Below are 22,956 nucleotides of genomic sequence, written 5' to 3' on the forward strand. Positions count from 1 at the left end.
TCAAAATTCATTAAAAGTCCCCAAAGTTGTTAAGCCAACAATGAATAAGAAAACTTTTAAAAACTTGTGGACTATTGTAATAAACAGCCCAATGTACCCTTCCTTCATGGAACAAAGGGCTATGAATAAAAATTCCCAAGATCTATTCGATAAAAGTTTTTTTCGTATGGTAGCTTTAAATTGTTGAGAGAATTCGGAAGAATACATCAATCACGCAACTTTACGCTCCATCCTTGGAAGGTTTATAACATAGATTGAAATATTTTTCAGAATATTTGTAGGGTGAGTGTGGGCTGCAACCTAAAATGTTGACATGTGGCTCTCGTGTTGCACAACTTGACAACAATGATTCAGATTCTTCCATCGAGGAGGATTTTGCACAAAAATTAAACAAGGCAAAGATTTGTTATCTTTATATCAAATTATAGACAGCTTTCCGTGGATATTAAGATAAAAATTATAAACCAATTTTAAGCCAGAGGGGTTGAAAGATCGGGCTAACAAAATTGTTTTAAATTTTTTTTATTTTTTCTTTTAATATTCGTGGGAAAATGTCTATAATACAATACTTTACATAAGTTTTAAGTATGGCTGAGAACCGGTTATAATCCAGCGGATATTAATCGGTTTCTTAGCCATACTTGAAATATTATCACAGACAGACAGATACACATTCATCCCTCTTTTTTTTCATAAGATTGAAAAAGTTGCAAAGATCAGGATGATTAGATTTTTAAATTAGAAAATATGAGTCATTTATTGATTTTGTGTAATAAAGGGAGTTCCTTGGACTTTTAGTTTTGGTTTTAAAAAATGTTTCACCCACCTCCCCCCTTACTTAATAGTATGCAAATCTAAGGGCCATGTAAGTTCTAATATTGCTGTACCTATTACTTTAAAATACTTTTTTTTGCACATTTTTATGTCATTTTAAAACCCAAACTAATATAATAAAGAATTCGGTAAAAAATTCGCATCTCATTCTAAAACTTTTACTAATATGAATTAGTATGGCTGTGATTGACAAATGCACAAATGGTGGTGGTAGTAGGTAACCTCCACCAAAATAGTTATAAACCTTTCCAGGAACTATGATAATCTACAATGTAAAGGAGAACCATATTGGTTTAGCGGTTATAGAGACCCTTCGATAAAGACGGATAGACACAGATCATGTTTCTTTTATAAAAAGGATTGAATCTTTTCTTCTATAGCATGAGGTTCACAGTAGAAAGACAAGAAGAAAAGAAGATTATTACAAGGTAGGCTTGTAGCAAAGCTGCTCTACAAAGCTTGTTCTTTAGCATGTTTTGTCAGTTATGGGACTTGTGACGTCAACTCCTTTTTATTGATAAACTTTTTTGTGTTTGAAACCAAATAAACTCCTATTTGATACATGATAGTTCGTTGAAAATAGTTTTAAACAAGGATGACAACATCCATAAGTAGCGAAGCACAAAAGTTCATGAATGGGACTGACCGTCATTGGTGTTTTCTTCAAACGACCGGAAATTTAATTTTTATATCTTTAACTGAAAAAAAATTGAAAATCGGACAAAAAACACCAAAGATATCGGGGAAATTGAAAAAAATATAAAATAGCCAAAAACCTGCAAAAAGACAGTCTGACAGTCATTGTTTTTTCCTTCAAACGACGGGAAATTTAATTTTGATATCTTTAACTGAAAAAAATTTGAAAATCGGATCATAAACGCCAAAGATATGGGGGAAAATGTGGGTGAAAAAATAGCCTAAAACCTGCTAAAAAGCTGTCCGACCGCCATTGATGTTTTATAGTTAATTGTGCTCCTTAATGATGGGAATGTTGTCAAAAAATTTCAGCATTCTATCTTTTATAGGAGCTGAGTAAATCTCATTTCCCCCATAGCGTTACGGACTGACGGACGGACGGGCTGACGGACAGACAGACGGACAGACAAAGTGAATTATAGAGTAGCTTCGCTACTAAAAAGGAACGAGTGTAAGTTATATCATGCATTTTTTCACACTTAGAATAAATCAACAGTCACATAAATATACTTTTTATAGTGAAACACAAATTTACTTTTCATAGTGAAGCAATATGTAAAATAATTTGATATTTTATGATTAAATCTAATCTGCCTGTTTTAAAGGCTTGAACTTTTTTTCTATGGTTAGTTATGTCCAGGGAGGGAGGAAACATTGAGCTAATTATTACACTAGTCCCCAAAATCTTTCTTATTCGTTAGCTTAACAACCTTGAGTACTTTTATTGAATTTTGATTGGTTGGTTCATTTAGTTGATTGGCCCCAAGTTTCAACCTTTAATTGTAATCTACAGAAAGGGTAATTTTGAGTATAGTCATTGGGGATGTACTTCAATTTATCGCCCTTTGCCTTATCCCTTTATATCCCTGCTTATCTGTGCTGCTGTATATTAATTTATTGTTGTTTGTTAAGAATGATGAAAGCAGAAAGTCAAGTCATATTTTTCAACCCAGTGATACAGGTTAGTAATTGGTTTACCCGAGAAGGTAATAGGTTCGAATCTAGGCCCAACAGCGCCTCATAACCAAAGACGTTAAAGATGGTTCCTACTGGTTTCCTAGATAATGGTCTATTTTAAAGAGATGAATTACCCTACCAAGAAAAATCATCCCAAAAATAAATTACCAGCCTCTAATTTTGTTCCTACACCAGCCTTTTCAAAGAAGTGCTTTTAGAGGCCATTTGGGGGTGAAGCCGCTACATTGAGTTCAAGCTTGTACTCAATAATCAAAAACTGAAATAAACAAGGATGACAACATCCATAAAAGCGAAGCACTGAAACGGTAGGACAAACGGACATTAACACTTGTATAGTGTCAGAACTGAATAATCATAATATAAATGTATAAGAGTCAAAGCAAAATTGTGAGTAATTTTTTTTTAAAAACGCTTGATTCAGGATAATGTTTATGGACATACTAACATTTTTAGGATCTGATTATAGAGTTGCTTCGCTCATTACATTATACTTTGTATTCCCAGGAATCAATATACCAAAAATCAGACCAATCGGATTATAAGATCACATAAAAATTTGTTGTTAAAAAAGTAAAAAAATCAACATGTTTAAAATGGACGTACGGACATTTTGGTCATGATTATAGAGTTGCTACGCTTTCTAAATCGTGCCCAACTACTACAGGAATCATCATGCAAAGTTTGAAATCGATAGGACAATTTTAACATGCCTAAATTAATGAATAAAAGCTATCTATCTCGGACGGACGGACGGACGGACGGACGTACGGACGGACGGACGGACCGACCCTAATTATAGAAAAGCTTCGCTTTTAAAAATTGTGATGCGCCATAAGTATTATCTAATGATAAGCATTCAAAATTATTTTGACATGTAGGTTATCTTTTTTTCTTTGTATTTATATTAAGATTATATTAAGTCAACATACAATAAATAATATGTAAATATGATAATTTTTAAAATCAATCGTTCACTTATACTTAATTTGAGTGTCCAAGCTTATTTAGATCTTATTTGTTTATTATTATTCTTAGTCAATGACACTAATAATAATGATATTTGTAAACTCTTACCTAGTTATTGATACCATCAATGTATTTTTTAAAAGAAAAAAATAATTTATGATTTTTTTCCTTTATTTTTTGCACACGAAGTGAGAAATATTTCGTATTGTTATCTTTAGAATTTTACGATTTGTTTATGTGCATTATACTTGAGGGATCTTAAGGGATAAGACAATGGCCGATAAATTGATATACATCCCCAAAGATGCTACACAAAATTAACCTTTCTGTTATTGGTTGAAACTTGTTGACACTAAACTCAATGAACAAACCATTAACAATTCAAAAATAGTCACCAAAATTGTTAAGCCAACAAATAAGAAAAAGTTAGGTATTAGGTATAAAACTTTGGGGACTAGTGTAATAAACAGCCCAATGTCCCCTTCCTCCCTGATCATACTTAGTAACTAGAAAAAGGTTAAGCAAATTGCAAAAAATTTATTATGACCATAAATAGACAATTATGTAAGGTTAAGTTTCCGAGAGAAGATAATTTTTTAGGTACAATAGGTTTTAAATAAGGTTGACAAATTAAATGCATCATAATATTAAAAATTTAATTATGAATACTTTTTTAAATTAAATCTATTCAGAAACAAAAATTTTTTTGAGAAACAGTTAGGTATTATTTTTATAAGATATTACTTCTTTTTAATATAGTTGTTGAAATCATTTATGTAACCAGTTTAAATGATAAAATCAATAAAATGGTTTTATTAACTCCATAAAATATAATAATTTAAGTAACATATACTAATATCGAGATACTAACTCTTAAAACTTAAATAATACAACCGTTTGAGAGATCTCTATTAACATACAGACAAACATTCAACTATCCCTTTACAATATAAGGTAGTATGTTTTTTTGTCTGAAGCAAAAGATCTCTAAAATTGCTGATCTGAATTGATTGTACTTTTTAGGGAAGATTTCTACAAGTTTTGGGCGGTTTGAGCCTATTTTTCTGTCCACCCTCGGGTTATCCTAAAGGCTAGGGGCGAAGCAATTAGTATAAATGAAAAAAAAAGTAAATTTTAGGGTTGGGCCGGATAGTTTTTTGGCCGGATACCGGATACCGGATATCCGGCTGATTTCAAATGCCGGATATCCGGTATCCGGCCGGATATCCGGCGTTGGCCGGATATCCGGCAAATATCCGGTTATCCGGCCAAATTACCGGATATCCGGCCGGATAACCGGCCAAATTACTACATATTGAAGTATCAAAAAAGGATATAGTCCCTCTCGTAACAACGCACCTTAAGGGGCGATTCGTTGTATTTTTAAAATTGCTTTTAATAAGTTATTTTGGGTTAGGTTAGGTTATATTTGGTTAGGTGATTGCCCCGCAGGGTTAGACAATTGGCCCCGCAAGGTTAGAGTCCCCTACGAGGGGCTAGAAATAGGAGGAAAGCTACTGTGAAAATACGAATAATCGCTCCTTAAGGGGCGTTGCCACGAAAGGGACTATACCCGCAAATATACTGGTGTTTTATATTATACTAGCGGCTGCGTCCCTAGTATCTAGGGATATTAGAAAGGACATGAAAGTGCAGAAAAATAACTTAAAACCTTACAACGACTTTTTTATAAAAATTAAACGGACTAAAACCACCCTGGGACCTAAAAAGGAGAACCATATCGAACCATGTCGGTTCATCAGTTAGCGAGATCCTTCGCTACAGACAAAAAAAAGCTTACTACTTTATATAATAGGATTAAATTAAGGTTAAAACTTAAAATTAAGTAACTATTAAATCTCCTTAGCAAATAAATCTATTTAACTATTACTACCCTCAATATGTAATATCAACCCCTAACGGTTGGAGGATGGGCGGGTAGGTGGCGTTAAATGCCTGCCCCCCCCCCCCCTCTGTTTTTTTCTATCCCATTTTCTGTGTATAAAAGGTAGAGGGCTACAAGTGAGTGACTTTCGAAATATGGGTATGAAACATAACTAAGAGTTGAAAATTGCGGGCACAGGATGCCAGCAAATCTGGTAAGGTCATTCAGGTAAAAAGTAAAAATATTTTTTTACTTAAACAAAGCATTTCTTGTTATCTGATTATAGATGTTCAAGTCGATTTCAGATTCCAGGTATAATCCTGCAAGTTCTGAACCTCCAGGTCTCCAGAAATCTTTAAACAGTTTCTGTGACCGCAACTTTTTACTTGAAGATTTCAAATTTTAAACTTAAGCTTTTATATATATCTTCATGACTTATTACAATTTCATAAAATCCGTTGCCGTTTACCTGCCAACCGTCGGTTTGCGGCTGGCAGCTGCCAAGCACTGCTGCCACCGCCAAAATTTATGTTTTGAGATTTCTAATATAAAATTTACATAAAGATAAACATATTCAGAAAAAAATTTTCTTCTAGCTTCAATAATAAGAAAATTACAGCCATTTAAGATTAAAAAAAACAGAGATTTTTGTTGTAAAATATAAAAGATTATATTGCCGGATATCCGGCCGGATAGTTTCAATATCCGGTATCCGGCCGGATATTGAAAATGGCCGTATATCCGGCCGGATATCCGGCCACACCGGATATCCGGCCCAACCCTAGTAAATTTTGATTTTTTAGGAAGTATGGTAGACAAACTATTACATAGCACACAAAATATTCTCTCAAGAGTTTCATCCATCATTCCAATTCTCAGATCTTTCAGCAGGTATGGCAGGCGAGTGACAATTTTATAATTAAAGAATAGGGAATTTCTTGACTTACAAACAGGCACACTTTATTATCGAAAACACTAACTAAGGGCTTAATTGTCGTGAAATCATGTAGAGTTAATTTTTGTCTGAAGGAGGAGGGCACTCAGCAACATTATAATGCACAATTTTGTTTATGTAATTGTAAGTGATAAGACAATGAACTACAAATTATTGTACAACCCCCAATTAGGAAAAACAAAATTACCTTGTTACAATTAATGGTGGAAAAGCTTGGACTAGCTTGTTCTAATCTTTACAGATTTGATCTTTTAAAGTCAAAAATGAGAAAATGTGGTTATAAAACTTTTGATATAAGTGTAATTTAGAGTTTTATGTCTCCTACACTCCCTGGTTTTAGATTCATCTGTATCAGACCCTATTCGCTCTAGGATGTCTCAGCAGTATCTTGCTTGGATGTGCCTTTAGATTAGAAAGACTGATTGAGAGAGATAAATCGTTTAAATTGGAGAAAAGTATAAGTATCTCTCTCCAGGGTGGTTAATTTACTATCTTACAAAAAAGCTATTTTTAGGTTTTTTCTCTCTATTGATAGCAATTACAGCAAGCTATTGTACATTATATTTACAATGTTTATAAATATTTATTTTCAGGCATTCATCTGATAGTGGTTATCAGTCTGCACCTCCTTCCCGGTCAATTTCAAGGAATCAAACTTTTATAATATTGGATAAATTAAATCTAAAAGATAAAATTACACATTTCTAAAATTCTATCTTTTAACAAGAAGAATGTGCCTTGTTAAGCACTAGGGTTGGGCCGGATAGTTTTTTGGCCGGATACCGGATATCCGGCTGATTTCAAATGTCGGATATCCGGCCGGATAACCGGCCAAATTACTACATATTAAAGTATATAAAAAGGATATAGTCCCTTTCGTAGCAACGCACCTTAAGGGGCGATTCTTTGTATTTTTAAAATTGCTTTTAATAGGTTATTTTAGGTTGGGTTAGGTTATATTTGGTTAGGTGATTGCCCCGCAGGGTTAGACAATTGGCCCCGCAAGGTTAGAGTCCCCTACGAGGGGCTAGAAATAGGAGGAAAGCTACTGTGAAAATACGAATAATCGCTCCTTAAGGGGCGTTGCCACGAAAGGGACTATACCCGCAAAAAAAATTTCTTCATATACTGGTGTTTTATTTTATACTAGCGGCTGCGTCCCTAGTATCTAGGGATATTAGAAAGGACATGAAAGTGCAGAAAAATAACTTAAAACCTTACAACGACTTTTTTTATAAAAATTAAACGGACTAAAACCACCCTGGGACCTAAAAAGGAGAACCATATCGAACCATATCGGTTCATCAGTTAGCGAGATCCTTCGCTACAGACAAAAAAAAAGCTTACTACTTTATATAATAGGATAAAATTAAGGTTAAAACTTAAAATTAAGTAACTATTAAATCTCCTTAGCAAATAAATCTAATTAACTATTACTACCCTCAATATGTAATATCAACCCCTAACGGTTGGAGGATGGGCGGGGAGGTGGCGTTAAATGCCTGCCCCCCCCCCCTCTGTTTTTTTCTATCCCATTTTCTGTGTATAAAACATAAAAGGTAGAGGGCTACAACTGAGTGACTTTCGAAATATGGGTATGAAACATAACTAAGAGTTGATGCCAGGATGCCAGCAAATCTGGTAAGGTCATTCAGGTAAAAAGTAAAAATTGTTTTTTTTACTTTAACAAAGCATTTCTTGTTATCTAATACTTAAATATCCTATAGTCGTACATCCTCATATGTAATATAGATGTTCAAGTCGATTTCAGGTTTCAGGTATAATCCTGCAAGTTCTGAACCTCCAGGTCTCCAGAAATCTTTAAACGGTTTCTGTGACCGCAACTTTTTACTTGAAGATTTCAAATTTTAAACTTAAGCTTTTTTATATATCTTCGTGACTTATTACAATTTCATAAAATCCGTTGCCGTTTACCTGCCAACCGTCGGTTTGCGGCTGGCAGCTGCCAAGCACTGCTGCCACCGCCAAAATTTATGTTTTGAGATTTCTAATATAAAATTTACATAAAGATAAACATATTCAGAAAAAAATTTTCTTATAGCTTCAATAATAAGAAAATTACAGCCATTTAAGATTTAAAAAAACAGAGTTTTTTGTTGTAAAATATAAAAGATTATATTGCCGGATATCCGGCCGGATAGTTTCAATAGCCGGTATCCGGCCGTATATTGAAAATGGTAGGATATCCGACCACACCGGATATCTGGCCCAACCCTATTAAGCACACAAACCCATATTTTTAAAATGTTTGCTTGTCAGGTTGGGTTAGGTTATATTTGGTAAAGGATAGCCCTGCAGGGTTGGGGTACGTCAGTTATAGGCTCAGTAGGAATATTGATCTCCAAAGGGGTGAGTCATAGGGATAAAACTACCCCTCCTCCCTCATTTCTAAAGTAAGTTGAGGGAGAGGGGAGGTTATGTGCTTAACTGGTACTTTAGAGGAAAGCACAGCAATATGGTGTTATAAATATACTCATAGAACAACAGTATGTATAAGATATTATCTTATAGCACAGAAGTTCTTTGTCCTTTTATTTCTTACTAGCTGCTACGCCCCAGAGGCTTCTAGTGGCACTTTAAATGTTTGATTTTTAGGTTCAAGTCTCTACGATACCTATCTATGTAGCTTTGAAATCTCTCTGCGTAAAAAAATTTGATTTTTTGTAATTTTGTCTTGGGAGGGTGGTGGTAGCCTCCCCTAAAATAGTTATAAACCTTCCCGGAACCTATGAGAAGCTACCCTGTTAAGGAGAACCCGATCGCTTCAGCGGTTAGCGAGATCCTTCGGTACAAACATACAAACACATAGACATCCTGTTATTTTATTATTGAATAGATTTTAAAAAGTTTGTGATCCCCAGAAAGCAGAGTTTAATATCTCTGGGTTCTCTACTTCACAGCGAGGCAGAGGATGGCGGCGGAGAGGAGGAATTCTATAGTCATGTCAAGGTAACCTTATTATAGCACAACCTTTATCCCTGGGTTCTCTACTACACAGCGAGGCAGAGGATGGGGGTGCAGAGGAGGAATTCTATAGTCATGTCAAGGTATAACTTTTTATAGCACAACCTTTATCCCTGGGTTCTCTACTACACAGCGAGGCAGAGGATGGGGGTGCAGAGGAGGAATTCTATAGTCATGTCAAGGTATAACTTTTTATAGCACAACCTTTATCCCTGGGTTCTCTTCTTTACAGCGTAGCAGAGGATGGGGGTGCAGAGGAGGAATTCTATAGTCATGTCAAGGTATAACTTTTTATAGCACAACCTTTATCCCTGGGTTCTCTACTACACAGCGAGGCAGAGGATGGGGGTGCAGAGGAGGAATTCTATAGTCATGTCAAGGTATAACTTTTTATAGCACAACCTTTATCCCTGGGATCTTTACTTCACAGCGAGGCAGAGGATGGGGGTGCAGAGGAGGAATTCTCTAGTCATGTAAAGGTATAACTTTTTATAGCACAACCTTTATCCCTGGGTTCTCTACTTCACAGCGAGGCAGAGGATGGGGGTGCAGAGGAGGAATTCTATAGTCATGTCAAGGTATAACTTTTTATAGCACAACCTTTATCCCTGGGATCTCTACTTCACAGCGAGGCAGAGGATGGGGGTGCAGAGGAGGAATTCTATAGTCATGTCAAGGTAACCTTATTATAGCACAACCTTTATCCCTGGGTTCTCTAATTCACAGCGAGGCAGAGGATGGCGATGGAGAGGAGGAATTCTATAGTCATGTCAAGGTACCCTTTTTTTCTCGTATTCATTCGAAACCGATTAATATCCGGTGGATTAGAACCGGTTCTCATCCATACGATAAAAACATGTGTAGCATCGTATTTTTGCAAGTTTTCTACAAATATACAATTAGGTATAAGATTAAAACCAGCTTTTTTAGCCCGTGCCTTCGGCATCTTGGGGCTAAAAAACTGGTTTTATTTTTATAATTGTATATTTTATATCCACGGAAAGCTGTTTATGCGAGAATAGTTATTTCTCGTATCGTATTATAAACGGCTTTCCGCGGATATAGAATGTAATTGTACAATTATAAGATTAAAACTAGTTTTTTTAGCCTAGTTTTAGGCTAAAAAAAACTAGCTTTAATCTTATGATTGTACATTTCTATATTCGTAGAAAACTGTATATAATACGATGCTAGACATAGTTTTTTTCGTATGGATGAGAACCGGTTCCTATCCACCGGATTCGAATGAATACGAGAAATAACATTATAGCACAACCGTAGTCCTTAATCCCCAAACTGTTTTGGATTTAAATAATGGATCTTGAGTGCTAAAACATAAGACCCCCTTTTAATCAATCAATGTATCACTATTTATAGCACAACCTTTGACTCAAAGTCTCAATCCTATTTTGGATTCATATCATGGATCTGTAGAGCTAAAACATTGGACTACTTTCAATCAATGTATCACTTTTTATAACACAACCTTTTTCTTAGAGTCTCAACTTAACTTTGTTTTTGATTCATATCATGGATCTGTAGGGATAAAACATTAGACTCCTTTCCAATCAATGTATCACTTTTAATAGCACAACCTTTTTCTTAGTCTTAACCCTGTTTTAGATTCAAATGATTGATCTTAGAGGATAAGACAATGGACTATAAATTGATTTATCCCTTTTATAGATAAAAGTACAAAGTACAATATTAACGGCGGAGCATCTCTATAATCAAGTCCTTTAAATATAAGTATGTAAGTACATCCTTAAACATTAATCTGTATTTACGCAGTTTTACAAGAAATTTAATTTTGTTACGACTTTATACATTTATATTATAATTATTCAGTTCTGACACTATACAAGTGTTAATGTTAGTTTGTCCTACAATTTCAGAGCTTCGCTTTTAGGGATGTTGTCATCCTTGTTTTGATTTGTTTCATTATAAAATGTCATTCTGAGATTAGGATGATTTTCCTCATTTGTTTAAAACATATTTGTAAAGATATCACATTCTGATTACTGGGGCATAATTAATTGACAGTAAATACCAGGGATCTAAAGGGATAAGACAATGGTCGATAAATTGATGTATATATCCAATGATAATACACAAATCGCCTATCCTGTAGATTACAATTATAAATTGAAACGTTTGGATTCTAAATGAAGACACCAATCAAAATTCATTTTTAAGTCCTCAAAGTTATTAAGCCCTTAAATAAGAAAACATTATTATAAAACTTTGGGGACTAATGTAATAAACAGCCCAGTGTCCCCTCCCTTCCTGGTAGATACATTTTGTTTACATATAAATTTAAATTTTTGAAGTTTGATAAAAAAAAATGATTTAACTGAAAGTTTAATAACGTGTGAGTTCAACTTGCGTGACTGATTTTATCATTTTAGGGCCTCTGCCTTTTGAAACACTTAGTTTATTAAACAAGAATTAAAATTTTGCTGTGGAATAAAATTGGGAAAGATTTTATTAAGTTGCCGCAAGACGTTCCTCCTTATAAAACCTTTATTTAAAGTTCTTTTAATGGGCTATCTACCTCCGCAAAAAAATAGCCCAAAGCCTGTCCAGTAACAATACTACGGTTATCTGAATAATATCGAATCTTTATATCACCCGCTAACTATGGGTTTTTTTTAACATAAACTTAATCATCTACATTAGGATATGTAGCCTACAATAGGGATGCCCATCTCTAAATGTACACTGTACATACAACAGTATCTTGCAAATTCTTAGTTTGGGCCTAATCACACACACACACAATTGTGGTATGGGCCCATTTTATCCAGGGAGGGTGGGGACAATTGATTTCTTATAACAATAGTCTCCAAAGTTTTATAATATCGTTTTCTTATTTGTTAGCTCAACAACTTTGGGGACTTTAGTAAATTCTGATTGGTTGGTTTATTAAGTTGAGTGTCCAAACGTTCCAACCATTAATTGTAATTTACAGAATGGGTAATTTTGTGCAACATCATTGGAGATGTACATCAATTTATCGGTCATTGTCTTATCCCTTGCGATCCCTGCAATTTATCACACACACGCACACTTGTCGTATGGACCCAATGTTTGGCGTGTTGATTATGCTGTGTTGTCATGTGCATGTTCCTAGGCAACACGTGAGTCTAACAGATATTGTTAAAGTACAATCACCTAATTTTATGCTAACGAATTAGCTTATTAATATCTTAAAAGAATGAAATTTTGTAAAAAGAACCTTAAAATTTTTATCTCCTTAGTAATCATATTTCCTATTATCTAAAGTAGTAAGCTTTTTTTGTCTGTCGCTAACCGCTGAACCGATAAGGTTCTTCTTTACATTGAAGCTTCTTATAGGTCCAGGGAAGGTTTAAAAATATTTTGGGAAAGGGTATCTTCAACCTCCCAATAAAAAATAACCCCCCCCCCCCTCCCCCAAAAAAAGGGAGAGGTAGGTTTCGGGTAAAATTCTTAAAGTTTAAGTGTTATAAGTTAAAAAAAGTAGTAGAGCGATAAAAATTTATATTAACTTTTTTAAAAAATTGTCTATAGTTCTTTTCAATCAGAAATACACATATTTAGTGAATATTATCGTTCTACTACTATTTTTAAGCCTGAAAACTTTTACGGATTTTTAGCGCAACCTACTCCTCCTTTTATTTACCTAATAATTACCTTTCTTTGTAAACTATATTTATTTATAGTTAGAACCAACTAATTAATATTTAATTAAAGTAATCTTAGTATAATTTTTAGACCGATGTCTCCTTTCATTCTAAATTGTAATTACCCTTAATTAAAAGGACTCTCCACAGAAAAATCAACTTTAGATTTTTGAAAATCTAACCTGAAATTATTATTCTCTGTTCAATTTTAGGCATTTTTTGTTTTTGTGGCATCGCGATCGAAGCCCTTTGAAATTTTTTACCTCCTTTAAGTGAATCCTCTCGCCATTTAATTTGTGCTGCTTTAGTGATTTTTAGCTTCTATTTTTGCCGCCGTTGCCGCATTCATCGCCCTTCTCCGCCGCTACTCCGCTGTACGTCGCTTTTTAATACATGCTCCCCTCTCCCTTGTTCAGAAATTAAATGGAGGCTGGGGGTGTTGTGTATAGCTACGTACGCAATGTATAGCGGAGTAGCGGCGGAGAAGGGCGATGAATGCGGCAACTGCGGCAAAAGATGGTTATATTTGGCGGAGGCGAACACAAAATGGAGGCGGCAGGATTGTCCAGTCAAGGAAGAGGATAAATCATAGAGCAGCCGGTTGCAATGGAGCAAATGTTCTTTAGCGGCAAACACATATTGAGTGGAGGAAAGTGTAGTATATATTTTTATAGCGGCAGTACAAATAGGCGGCGGACAAAATTTTCAAAGGGCTTCGATCGCGATGCCACAAAAACAAAAAATGCCTAAAATTGAACAGAGAATAATAGTTTCAGGTTAGATTTTTAAAAATACAAAGTTGATTTTTCTGTGGAGAGTCCTTTTAAAATGAAATAGTAATAAAATTTACTTTCCTAAATATCTCATAGCTGATAAGTACTAGTTACCGTTAAAATAAAATAAAAACACAAAATTCTTGCCGTTTTCTTTATCTCAAGTTACAGACATACATATATCACGCTTCGTTTTTTATTAAATGAATAAGTTGGGGTACAATGTTTGGCACTTTCGATATAAGTAAATGATAATAAAAAACCCATAGAATGCGATAATAACTTCAGAAAAATCAAAGAAAATAGTTTTCATACTTATTTAACGTTTTTAAGCTTTTCTTAAAAAAGTTTAGATAAGATGCCTTTAAAAGTCGTCTATAATTTTGTCAGGGATAAAAATATAACTTTAAAATAAGAATTATTTTATCATGAAAATTGTGTTATGATTTGATTGTCTGCTAGATGACAAGAAAATAGATACTAACAGTACTTGTTGGTTCTTATTAGGTAGATTACTTTCAGAACCCCTCTTTTTGCAACATTATTTCATTGAGTAGTCTTAGTGTAGTCAATATCTAGACAGCCAACCATTGTTTTAGAATTGTTCAATTTTTTTACTTCTGATAAAAACAGAATTAATGGTATTTTTGTAAATATTATACCTCCAAGAAATGGCTATACTTCCCAATCATATGTTGTCTGATATTTAAGAGGAATTATTTTGATATAATGTCGTTAAAATATTCGTTGAAAAAAGTGCTGTTTTAGCTTATACTTCACATTTTAATGTGTATGATAATTCAAATAAAAGATAATGAAGATTTATATTATATCTAATTGTTAAAATTATAAAGAAAAACCTGGAAACAGTAAAAATTGACTTTATTTTATTGACGCAGAGAAAATTTTGTCAAATATTTGAATAAAAAAACAATATAAAACAAAATGAATTATTTTTAATATAGTCTCAAAAAGGCTCAATGAGTTTAGGAAATTTTTCATTTACTAATCATGTCAGTTAAACTCTATTACACAGAATACAGTGTAAAAAGATGTTCTCGTTTTAATTTTAAGTAATTTCAAATGCATTTTAATACCTTTTAATGATTTATTTTTTGAAACATCATTTTATATATGTTATTGATTTTTGAAGTTATATGTTAGAATGTTTTTAAATTTTGTTAACATTTTGTTTTAAATGAAGAAAATTGGTAATTCTAAACATTCAAAAACTTATTTCATTAAATTTTCATCACTTAAATTGCATGTTTGATGAAATTTTCAACTGATAATTCAAGAAAAATCGTTTAAGTTTTATTATATTTTACTTTGAATTGTTAAAAAAATATATTATTGTCTAAAAAGGAGAAGTTATGATTTCCTCAAAAAAAGACCTAAAACATAAAAATTAACACGTGTAAAGAGAATTTTTTTCTTTCAGGCTTAATTTTAAGTAATTATTGATATTTTTTGTAAAAATGATTTTATATAAAAAGTTTTAAAACTCGATTTAAGTAGAGGCGCTAAAATGGGTTGCGAACTTTTGCAATTTTCTTGCAAAAAAAATTTTCTCAGATTTTGAAAATAGCAAAGGGTGTTATTAGACGTACTTACAGATACAATTGCTAAGTCATTTCGGCCTAACACTAAAATAAAGTTTTTACATCTGAGGGTGGAACAGTGATATGTAGATATACTTTTTTGGGGATAGTCCCTTTAAGGGGCGTTTCGTCGTATTTTCACTGTTGCTTTTGATAGGTTATGTTAGGTTTGGTTAGGTTATGTTACGTTAGGTAATTGCCCCGCAGGGTTAGGCAATTATGCCCCACACGGTTACAGTCCCCCGCAGATGCTTGAAATAGGAGAAAAGCTACTGTGAAAATAGGACGAAACTTCTCCTAATAGGCGTTGTCACGAAAGGGACTACACCTCTTTTTTGCAATTAAATGCTTTACTCATGTCAAAGTGTAAATAATTTAATGACAAAAACTGTATAGATTTATTTTTAACTTTCTTATGTAAGCTTACATGTATTTTTTGGTAGCTGATAAAAAATGATAATTTGTAGCGTGATTTTTATGAATTCATATGAATCATTATCAAAATTATATAACTTATTTTTTTTTGCTCGTGTTGCTAACCTATAAATGTGATGGCATGAAAATCACATGACTTGAACTTTTTGCCTAATAGGTGTAAAGGTTAAGTCTATCTAATTATCGGTCGTATTTTTCAGCAATAAGAAGAATTATTCAGAAAAAGCTGTTTATTACGCTAGTCCCCAAAGTTTTATAATAACATTTTCTTATTCATTGGCTCAACAACTTTGGAGACTTTTATTGAATTTCTGATTGGTCATTTCATGAAGTTGAGTTTCCAAATGTTTCAACAACTAATTTTAATATACAGACAAGGTAAAATTTTGCATCATCATTGGGGATGTACATCATTTTATCGGCCATTATCTTATACTATTAGATCGAGAATCTCTATTTAAAAGAAATGTATTGTGTTTTATTTTAGGTTGTGCCTGGTGGTAATATTACAGATGATTATATTCTTATTGAGCTTTTAGGTAAAGTATTTGTTATTGGAGCAGCTTTATTAGAACTATCCGTTACTAAAACAAAACTATAAAAGGCGATATTCCCAATATAAAAAATGTCTAAAAATTGATCAGAGACCAAGAGTTTCAGGTGAGATTTTGAAAATCAAAATTTGTTTTTATTGCGGACAGTACTTTTAATAACTAGAAAATACCATAATTTAATTCACACCACTAAATTTCTCAACATTTTGATGAAAAATTAATGGAAAAGTATAAGCTAAATCTAATCAAAGACTGCATTAAAACTATGGAAAAGTTCTTAGGCTTTTGCCTACAGTTCACTTTGTTCGCGGCTACTCCATAATTCACTTTCTCTGTTAGTCAGTCTGTAGCGCATTCGGGAAAATGTGTTTCTCTCGACTGATATAGAAGATAAACAGATGAAATTTTCAGTGAAGATTCCTTTTGCATTTGCATATCAAGCCTATTGTTTCCGCCTGTCTGTTGGTCATGCTTCAAAAGACTTAAATCTTATGTTCTAGGGTTTGATTCGTTTCGAGTTTTGTATATTCTCTGATCTCTCTCTTTCTTTTCTTTATTATAACAACTGGACTTCTGCTATAAATCCGTTTGTCCATTCTATGATTTTTTGTGCTTTGCTTACTCATTGATGCTGTCATCCTTGTTTCTGTATAATTGAATTTCACATAAATTTGTAGGTGAGGGAGCATTCTCTAAAGTATATCTGGCTGAATCTAAACAGGATAAAGGTGGCCTAGCTGCTGTCAAAGTTATCAACAAGGTAAAAATTAATAATAATGAAACCTTAATTTTTTGAAATAGTAGAAAGTTTTAGACATATCCTAGGAATTATATAAAGGAATAAGCTTTTTTGTCTGTTTGTTTTGCAAAGGATCTCGCTAATCGCTGAACCGTTAGGGTTTTCCCTTACAGTGAGGTTTCTTATTTTGGGGAAGGGTATCTCCACTCTCCCAATGAAAAATAACCCCCCCACCCCCTCCTTAAAAAATATTTTATAGTAGCGAAGCTACTCTATAATTCACTTTGTCCGTCCGTACGTCAGTCCGTAACGCTATGGGGGTAAAGGGATTTACTCAGCTCCTATAAAAGATAGAAAGCTGAAATTTTTTGACAACATTCCCATCATTAAGGAGCACAATTAACTTTAAAACATCAATGGCGGTCGGACGGCTTTTTAGCAGGTTTTAGGCTATTTTTTTTATTTTCCACATTTTTCCTCATATCTTTGGTGTTTATGGTCCGATTTTCAAAATTTTTTCAGTTAGATATATCAAAATTAAATTTTCCGTCGTTTGAAGAAAACAACAATGACGGTCAGACTGCCTTTTTGAAGGTTTTTGGCTATTTTTATATTTTTTACATTTTCCCCCATATCTTTGGTGTTTATGGTCCGATTTTCAAACTTTTTCAGTTAAAGATATCAAAATTAAATTTCCCTTCGTTTGAAGAAAACAACAATGACGGTCAGACTGCCTTTTTGCAGGTTTTTGGCTATTTTTATATTTTTTACATTTTCCCCCATATCTTTGGTGTTTATGGACCGATTTTCAAAATTTTTTCAGTTAAAGATATCAAAATTAAATTTCCGCTCAATTGAAGAAATCAACAATGACGGTCAGACTGCCTTTTTGCAGGTTTTTGGCTATTTTTATATTTTTTACATTTTCCTCCATATCTTTGGTGTTTATTAATCGATTTTCAAAATTTTTTCAGTTAAAGATATCAAAATTAATTTTTCCGTCGTTTTTAGAAAACAACAATGACCATCAGTCCCATCCACGAAATTTTGTGCTTCGCTACTTATGGATGTTGTCATCCTTGTTTTACTTTTTCCTTCTAAAACTCAAATTGAAGATGTGGGGAGTGTCAACTTTTACCTTCCCATTAAGTGCCCCTAGAGGCTTCTAGAGGGCGGAGCCGTTGTTTGGAAAATAATCCAAATATTTTTTGTCATCTTTTTATAATCTAGTTTCATAACGCTCTGTATTTGAATTTCAATGAGTTATAAATGATCTAGAATGAGCTATGCAAAGATGAGGATAAGATGTTTTTGGTTGATAAAGAAATAGAGATTATGGCTCAACTTGACCATCAGCACATTGTCAAACTGTATGAGGTCTATGTCAACTCTGAAGAGGTATAAAAACAATTGTACTAACTCTCAGAGTATTTTTCTAAAGGTTTAGCTCCCCTCTCTCTTCGAGCTTTTGATTGTGTAAATCATTTTAGAACAGGTCCTTTTTCTTCAATGTTAAGTAGGAGTTATACACTGTTTTTTTTATGAGTTTTATTCTTGTGTTGATCTGGTATTTTCCCTACATTCTTCTGCTAGTAAAAAGTAATCATTATGGTCCTCCATAATTTTAGAGAAAACTATTCTTTTAGCTGATAAAATATCTATTTGTGTTTTATTAATTATGTTTTGTTTATTTCAGGATTGTTTCCTGGTGTTATGAAAATATTTATGTGCTGTTTTATTAAGGGGGGGGGAAGTTTTGCCACTTTCGCGTAATCCGTGATTATTAGGCTAGGTATTGATGTGAGACTATAGTTTATTTGGGATAAAAGTTTACTTTTGGGTAGTACTTCACGTATATTTAATCATTTTTTGGATAGGTCTCAAGGTTCAGGTGCTGCAGGCTGGAAGGTGGTTTCTGGACAGGTAAAAAAAATTTAAAATTTATGTTTGAAGAGTTAGAGATCAAATTATTAAACAAAATATGCATCTTTATGGATATTATTGACATATAAGAAGAAAAAATTAAAATCGGCCTCCAGGTTCAGGTGCTGCAGGCCTCCAGGTCAACTCTGGACAGGTAAAAATCAAATTTTTTATTTGAAGAGTTAGAGGTCAACTTATTAAACAGAATATGCATCTTTTTTTATATTATTAACATTTTTGAAGAAAAAATTAAAATCGGCCTCCAGGTTCAAGTGCTGCAGGCCTCCAGGTCCACTCTGGACAGGTAAAAAAACAAGGTTTTTTATTTGAAGAGTTAGAGGTCAACTTATAAAACAGAATATGCATATTTTTTTATATTATTGACATTTTTGAAGAAAAAATTAAAATCGGCCTCCAGGTTCAAGTGCTGCAGGCCTCCAGGTCCACTCTGGACAGGTAAAAAAACAAGTTTTTTATTTGAAGAGTTAGAGGTCAACTTCTAAAACGGAATATGCATATTTTTTATATTACTCTTCAAATAAAAAATTTGATTTTTTTACCTGCCCAGAGTGCACCTGGAGACAATTTCTTCAAATATGTCAATAATAACAAAAAAATGCATATTCTGTTTTATAAGTTGACCTCTAACTCTTCAAGTAAATTTTTTTATTTTTTTACCCGTCCTGAGTTGACCTGGAGGCCTGCAGCACCTGATCCTGGAGGCCTATTTTGATTTTTTCTTCAAATATGTCCATAATATAAAAAAAATATGCATATTCTGTTTTATAAGTTGACCTCTAACTCTTCAAATAAAAAATTAGATTTTTACCTGTCCAGAGTGGACCTGGAGGTCGATTTTAATTTTTTCTTCTTATATGTCAATAATATCAAAAAAGATGCATATTCTGTTTTATAAGTTGACCTCTAACTCTTCAAATAAAAAACTTGTTTTTTTTACCTGTCCAGAGTGGACCTAGAGGCCTGTAGCACCTAAACCTGGAGGCCGATTTTAATTTTTTCTTCAAATATGTCAATAATATCAAAAAGATGCATATTCTGTTTTATAAGTTGACCTCTAACTCTTCAAGTAAATTTTTTTATTTTCTTACCCGTCCTGAATTGACCTGGAGGCCTGCAGCACCTGAACCTGGAGGCCTATTTTGATTTTTTCTTCAAATATGTCCATAATATAAAAATATATGCATATTCTGTTTTATAAGTTGACCTCTAACTCTTCAAAAAAAAAATTTGATTTTTACCTGTCCAGAGTGGACCTGGAGGCCTGCAGCACCTGAACCTGGAGGTCGATTTTAATTTTTTCTTCTTATATGTCAATAATATCAAAAAAGATGCATGTTCTGTTATATAAGTTGACCTCTAACTCTTCAAATAAAAAACTTTTTTTTTTACCTGTCCATAGTGGACCTGGAGGCCTGCAGCACCTAAACCTTAAACCTGGAGGCCGATTTTAATTTTTTCTTCAAATATGTCAATAATATCAAAAAATATGCATATTCTGTTTTATAAGTTGACCTCTAACTCTTCAAATAAAAAAACTTGTTTTTTTACCTGTCCAGAGTGGACCTGGAGGCCTGCAGCACCTGAACCTGGAGGCCGATTTTAATTTTTTCTTCAAATATGTCAATAATATAAAAAAATATGCATATTCCGTTTTAGAAGTTGACCTCTAACTCTTCAAATAAAAAACTTGTTTTTTTACCTGTCCAGAGTGGACCTGGAGGCCTGCAGCACTTGAACCTGGAGGCCGATTTTAATTTTTTCTTCAAAAATGTCAATAATATAAAAAAATATGCATATTCTGTTTTATAAGTTGACCTCTAACTCTTCAAATAAAAAACCTTGTTTTTTTACCTGTCCAGAGTGGACCTGGAGGCCTGCAGCACTTGAACCTGGAGGCCGATTTTAATTTTTTCTTCAAAAATGTCAATAATATAAAAAAGATGCATATTCTGTTTAATAAGTTGACCTCTAACTCTTCAAATAAAAAATTTGATTTTTACCTGTCCAGAGTTGACCTGGAGGCCTGCAGCACCTGAACCTGGAGGCCGATTTTAATTTTTTCTTCTTATATGTCAATAATATCCATAAAGATGCATATTTTGTTTAATAATTTGATCTCTAACTCTTCAAACATAAATTTTAAATTTTTTTTACCTGTCCAGAAACTACCTTCCAGCCTGCGGCACCTGAACCTGGAGACCTATCCAAAAAATGATTAAATATACGTGAAGTACTACCCAAAAGTAAACTTTTATCCCAAATAACCTATAGTCTCACATCAATACCTAGCCTAATAATCACGGATTACGCGAAAGTGGCAAAACTTCCCCCCCCTTTGATTATTATGCTTGTTTAATAAATATTCATTCCTTTGTTATGATGTGTTATCATTACTGCATTAATTTATTAAACTAAGCTTAGATGTCCTTTTCATATTGCAGATTATATCTTGTGAAGTAATTAGGGTTTAAAAGGTTAATTGCTTTTAAATATTTCTGTTATAATTCCAGATAAATAATGACTGATTAATATGGCTATAGGTGTTATGATTAGATTCCTATCAGGTACGGTTTTATGTCTCAATCAGTAGTAGCAGAGCTTACAAAAATTCAAAAATTCACCCACCTTAAAAACGGGGAATTTTAGTATTTAAAAGATCTACGGCACTCTGTGATGAGATAGAAAATCAAACCTGAACCTTAAAAACCAAGTTTGATCAGTTATCATATATCTGAACTATTTTTTTAATATAATAGTGCTTAATAACAGAGATTCTTATCAAACCTAAGAAGGTGTCAAAAATGTTCATGAAGAATGTACATTAGGAGCGCGGCCAGAGAAGACCTGTGAAGAAGTTTGTTCCAGACAATTTTTCTCGTAATTAATAAAACTCTATAACCTCGTGTTGATTATTTTATTGAATAATAATAATAAAAATCAAAAAGGTGTAACTAAAACATTTGATAGAGTAATATTAATAGCCACATTTAAAAAGGTGGTGCATCAATAAGTAGCGCTAACCACTGTAATGAGTGGTGATATGGTAAGAATTGTATAAGCAATTAATCTAGCCGTTCAAGGTGTCAGTAACCCTAATAAGTTGACATCATGAATGATAATTCTACCTGTAAGATTGGAGCCGATGCTCCAGATTTAAACAAGTTCGATTCTTACGAAGATTTCAAGAACAATGTGCTTTTATGGGCTGGGATATGCGATTATAAAAAGGAGCGAATGGGAGCTATGTTGGCATATGCGTTACCTAATAAGTCTATAGAGTTCGGCGACTATATACAGAAAGATTTCTTTAACGTACACCCAGCTGAGCAGCTTGTAAATGATGCTCAAGGGGTAGAAAAAGTACTCGCCTTTCTAGACACGCATATAGGAAAAGAGGCTAGAATTACTGAATTGGAAGCTTTTGAAAAGATATGGAATTATAGAAGGACGGCAGATCAAAGCATTTTAGAATATCTTAAAGAGCATGAGAGACACTACAATAAATGTAAGCAACTAGGTATTACATTCACGGACACTTGTAGCTCCTTTATAGTAATGTTAGGGGCGAAGCTTAATAACACACAAGCGGAACTAGTGAAAGGTGTAATCGATTTGGAAAAAGAGGGAGGAAAGACGTACGTCGCTGTTAAACGCAAATTAAAAGATATGCTATCGGATTCGTTAGGCAACATTGTCTCTTCTGACGCAAATATAACTAGCGCCGAAGCCTTTGTTGCCGAGCATCAGGAAGCGTATGCGAATTGGCAGAAAAATAACTCATTTAAAAAGAGTTATACAAACAATTATAATAATAATAATAATAGGAAATCGTCGTCTTATTCCTCGAATGGCGCTCGTTCTGTTCCAAATAAGGGAGCAAACAGGGATGCCAACCCTATGAATCCGATCGATCCCATAACGGGAAAAGCCTATAAATGTAAAACCT

The 22,956-nt window shown here is 33.4% G+C and overlaps 1 protein-coding gene across 5 annotated transcripts in view; it reads left to right on the forward strand.

Annotated features, from left to right (window-relative positions):
* Positions 1-267: 267 nt before the first annotated feature.
* Positions 268-22,956, forward strand: part of LOC145321656 (myosin light chain kinase A-like) — a 34,964-nt gene continuing 12,275 nt past the window's right edge. For 2 of the 5 annotated variants that reach the window (XM_080163149.1, XM_080163153.1), the window contains exons 1-9: positions 268-395; positions 1,215-1,262; positions 2,443-2,491; positions 6,163-6,259; positions 6,908-6,959; positions 9,195-9,284; positions 16,261-16,312; positions 17,005-17,087; positions 18,345-18,464. In XM_080163149.1, the coding sequence (XP_080019275.1) occupies positions 306-395; positions 1,215-1,262; positions 2,443-2,491; positions 6,163-6,259; positions 6,908-6,959; positions 9,195-9,284; positions 16,261-16,312; positions 17,005-17,087; positions 18,345-18,464 (681 nt within the window). In that variant the 5' untranslated portion in view covers positions 268-305. Of the gene's footprint in view, positions 396-1,214; positions 1,263-2,442; positions 2,492-6,162; positions 6,260-6,907; positions 6,960-9,194; positions 9,285-9,803; positions 9,878-16,260; positions 16,313-17,004; positions 17,088-18,344; positions 18,465-22,956 lie in introns of all 5 variants that reach the window. The other 3 variants (XM_080163150.1, XM_080163152.1, XM_080163151.1) reach the window with 3 other exon arrangements.

This window comes from Acartia tonsa, chromosome 6 (assembly GCF_053477335.1).
Source record: "Acartia tonsa isolate MP-2025a chromosome 6, ASM5347733v1, whole genome shotgun sequence".
Taxonomy (NCBI): Eukaryota; Metazoa; Arthropoda; class Copepoda; order Calanoida; family Acartiidae; genus Acartia; species Acartia tonsa.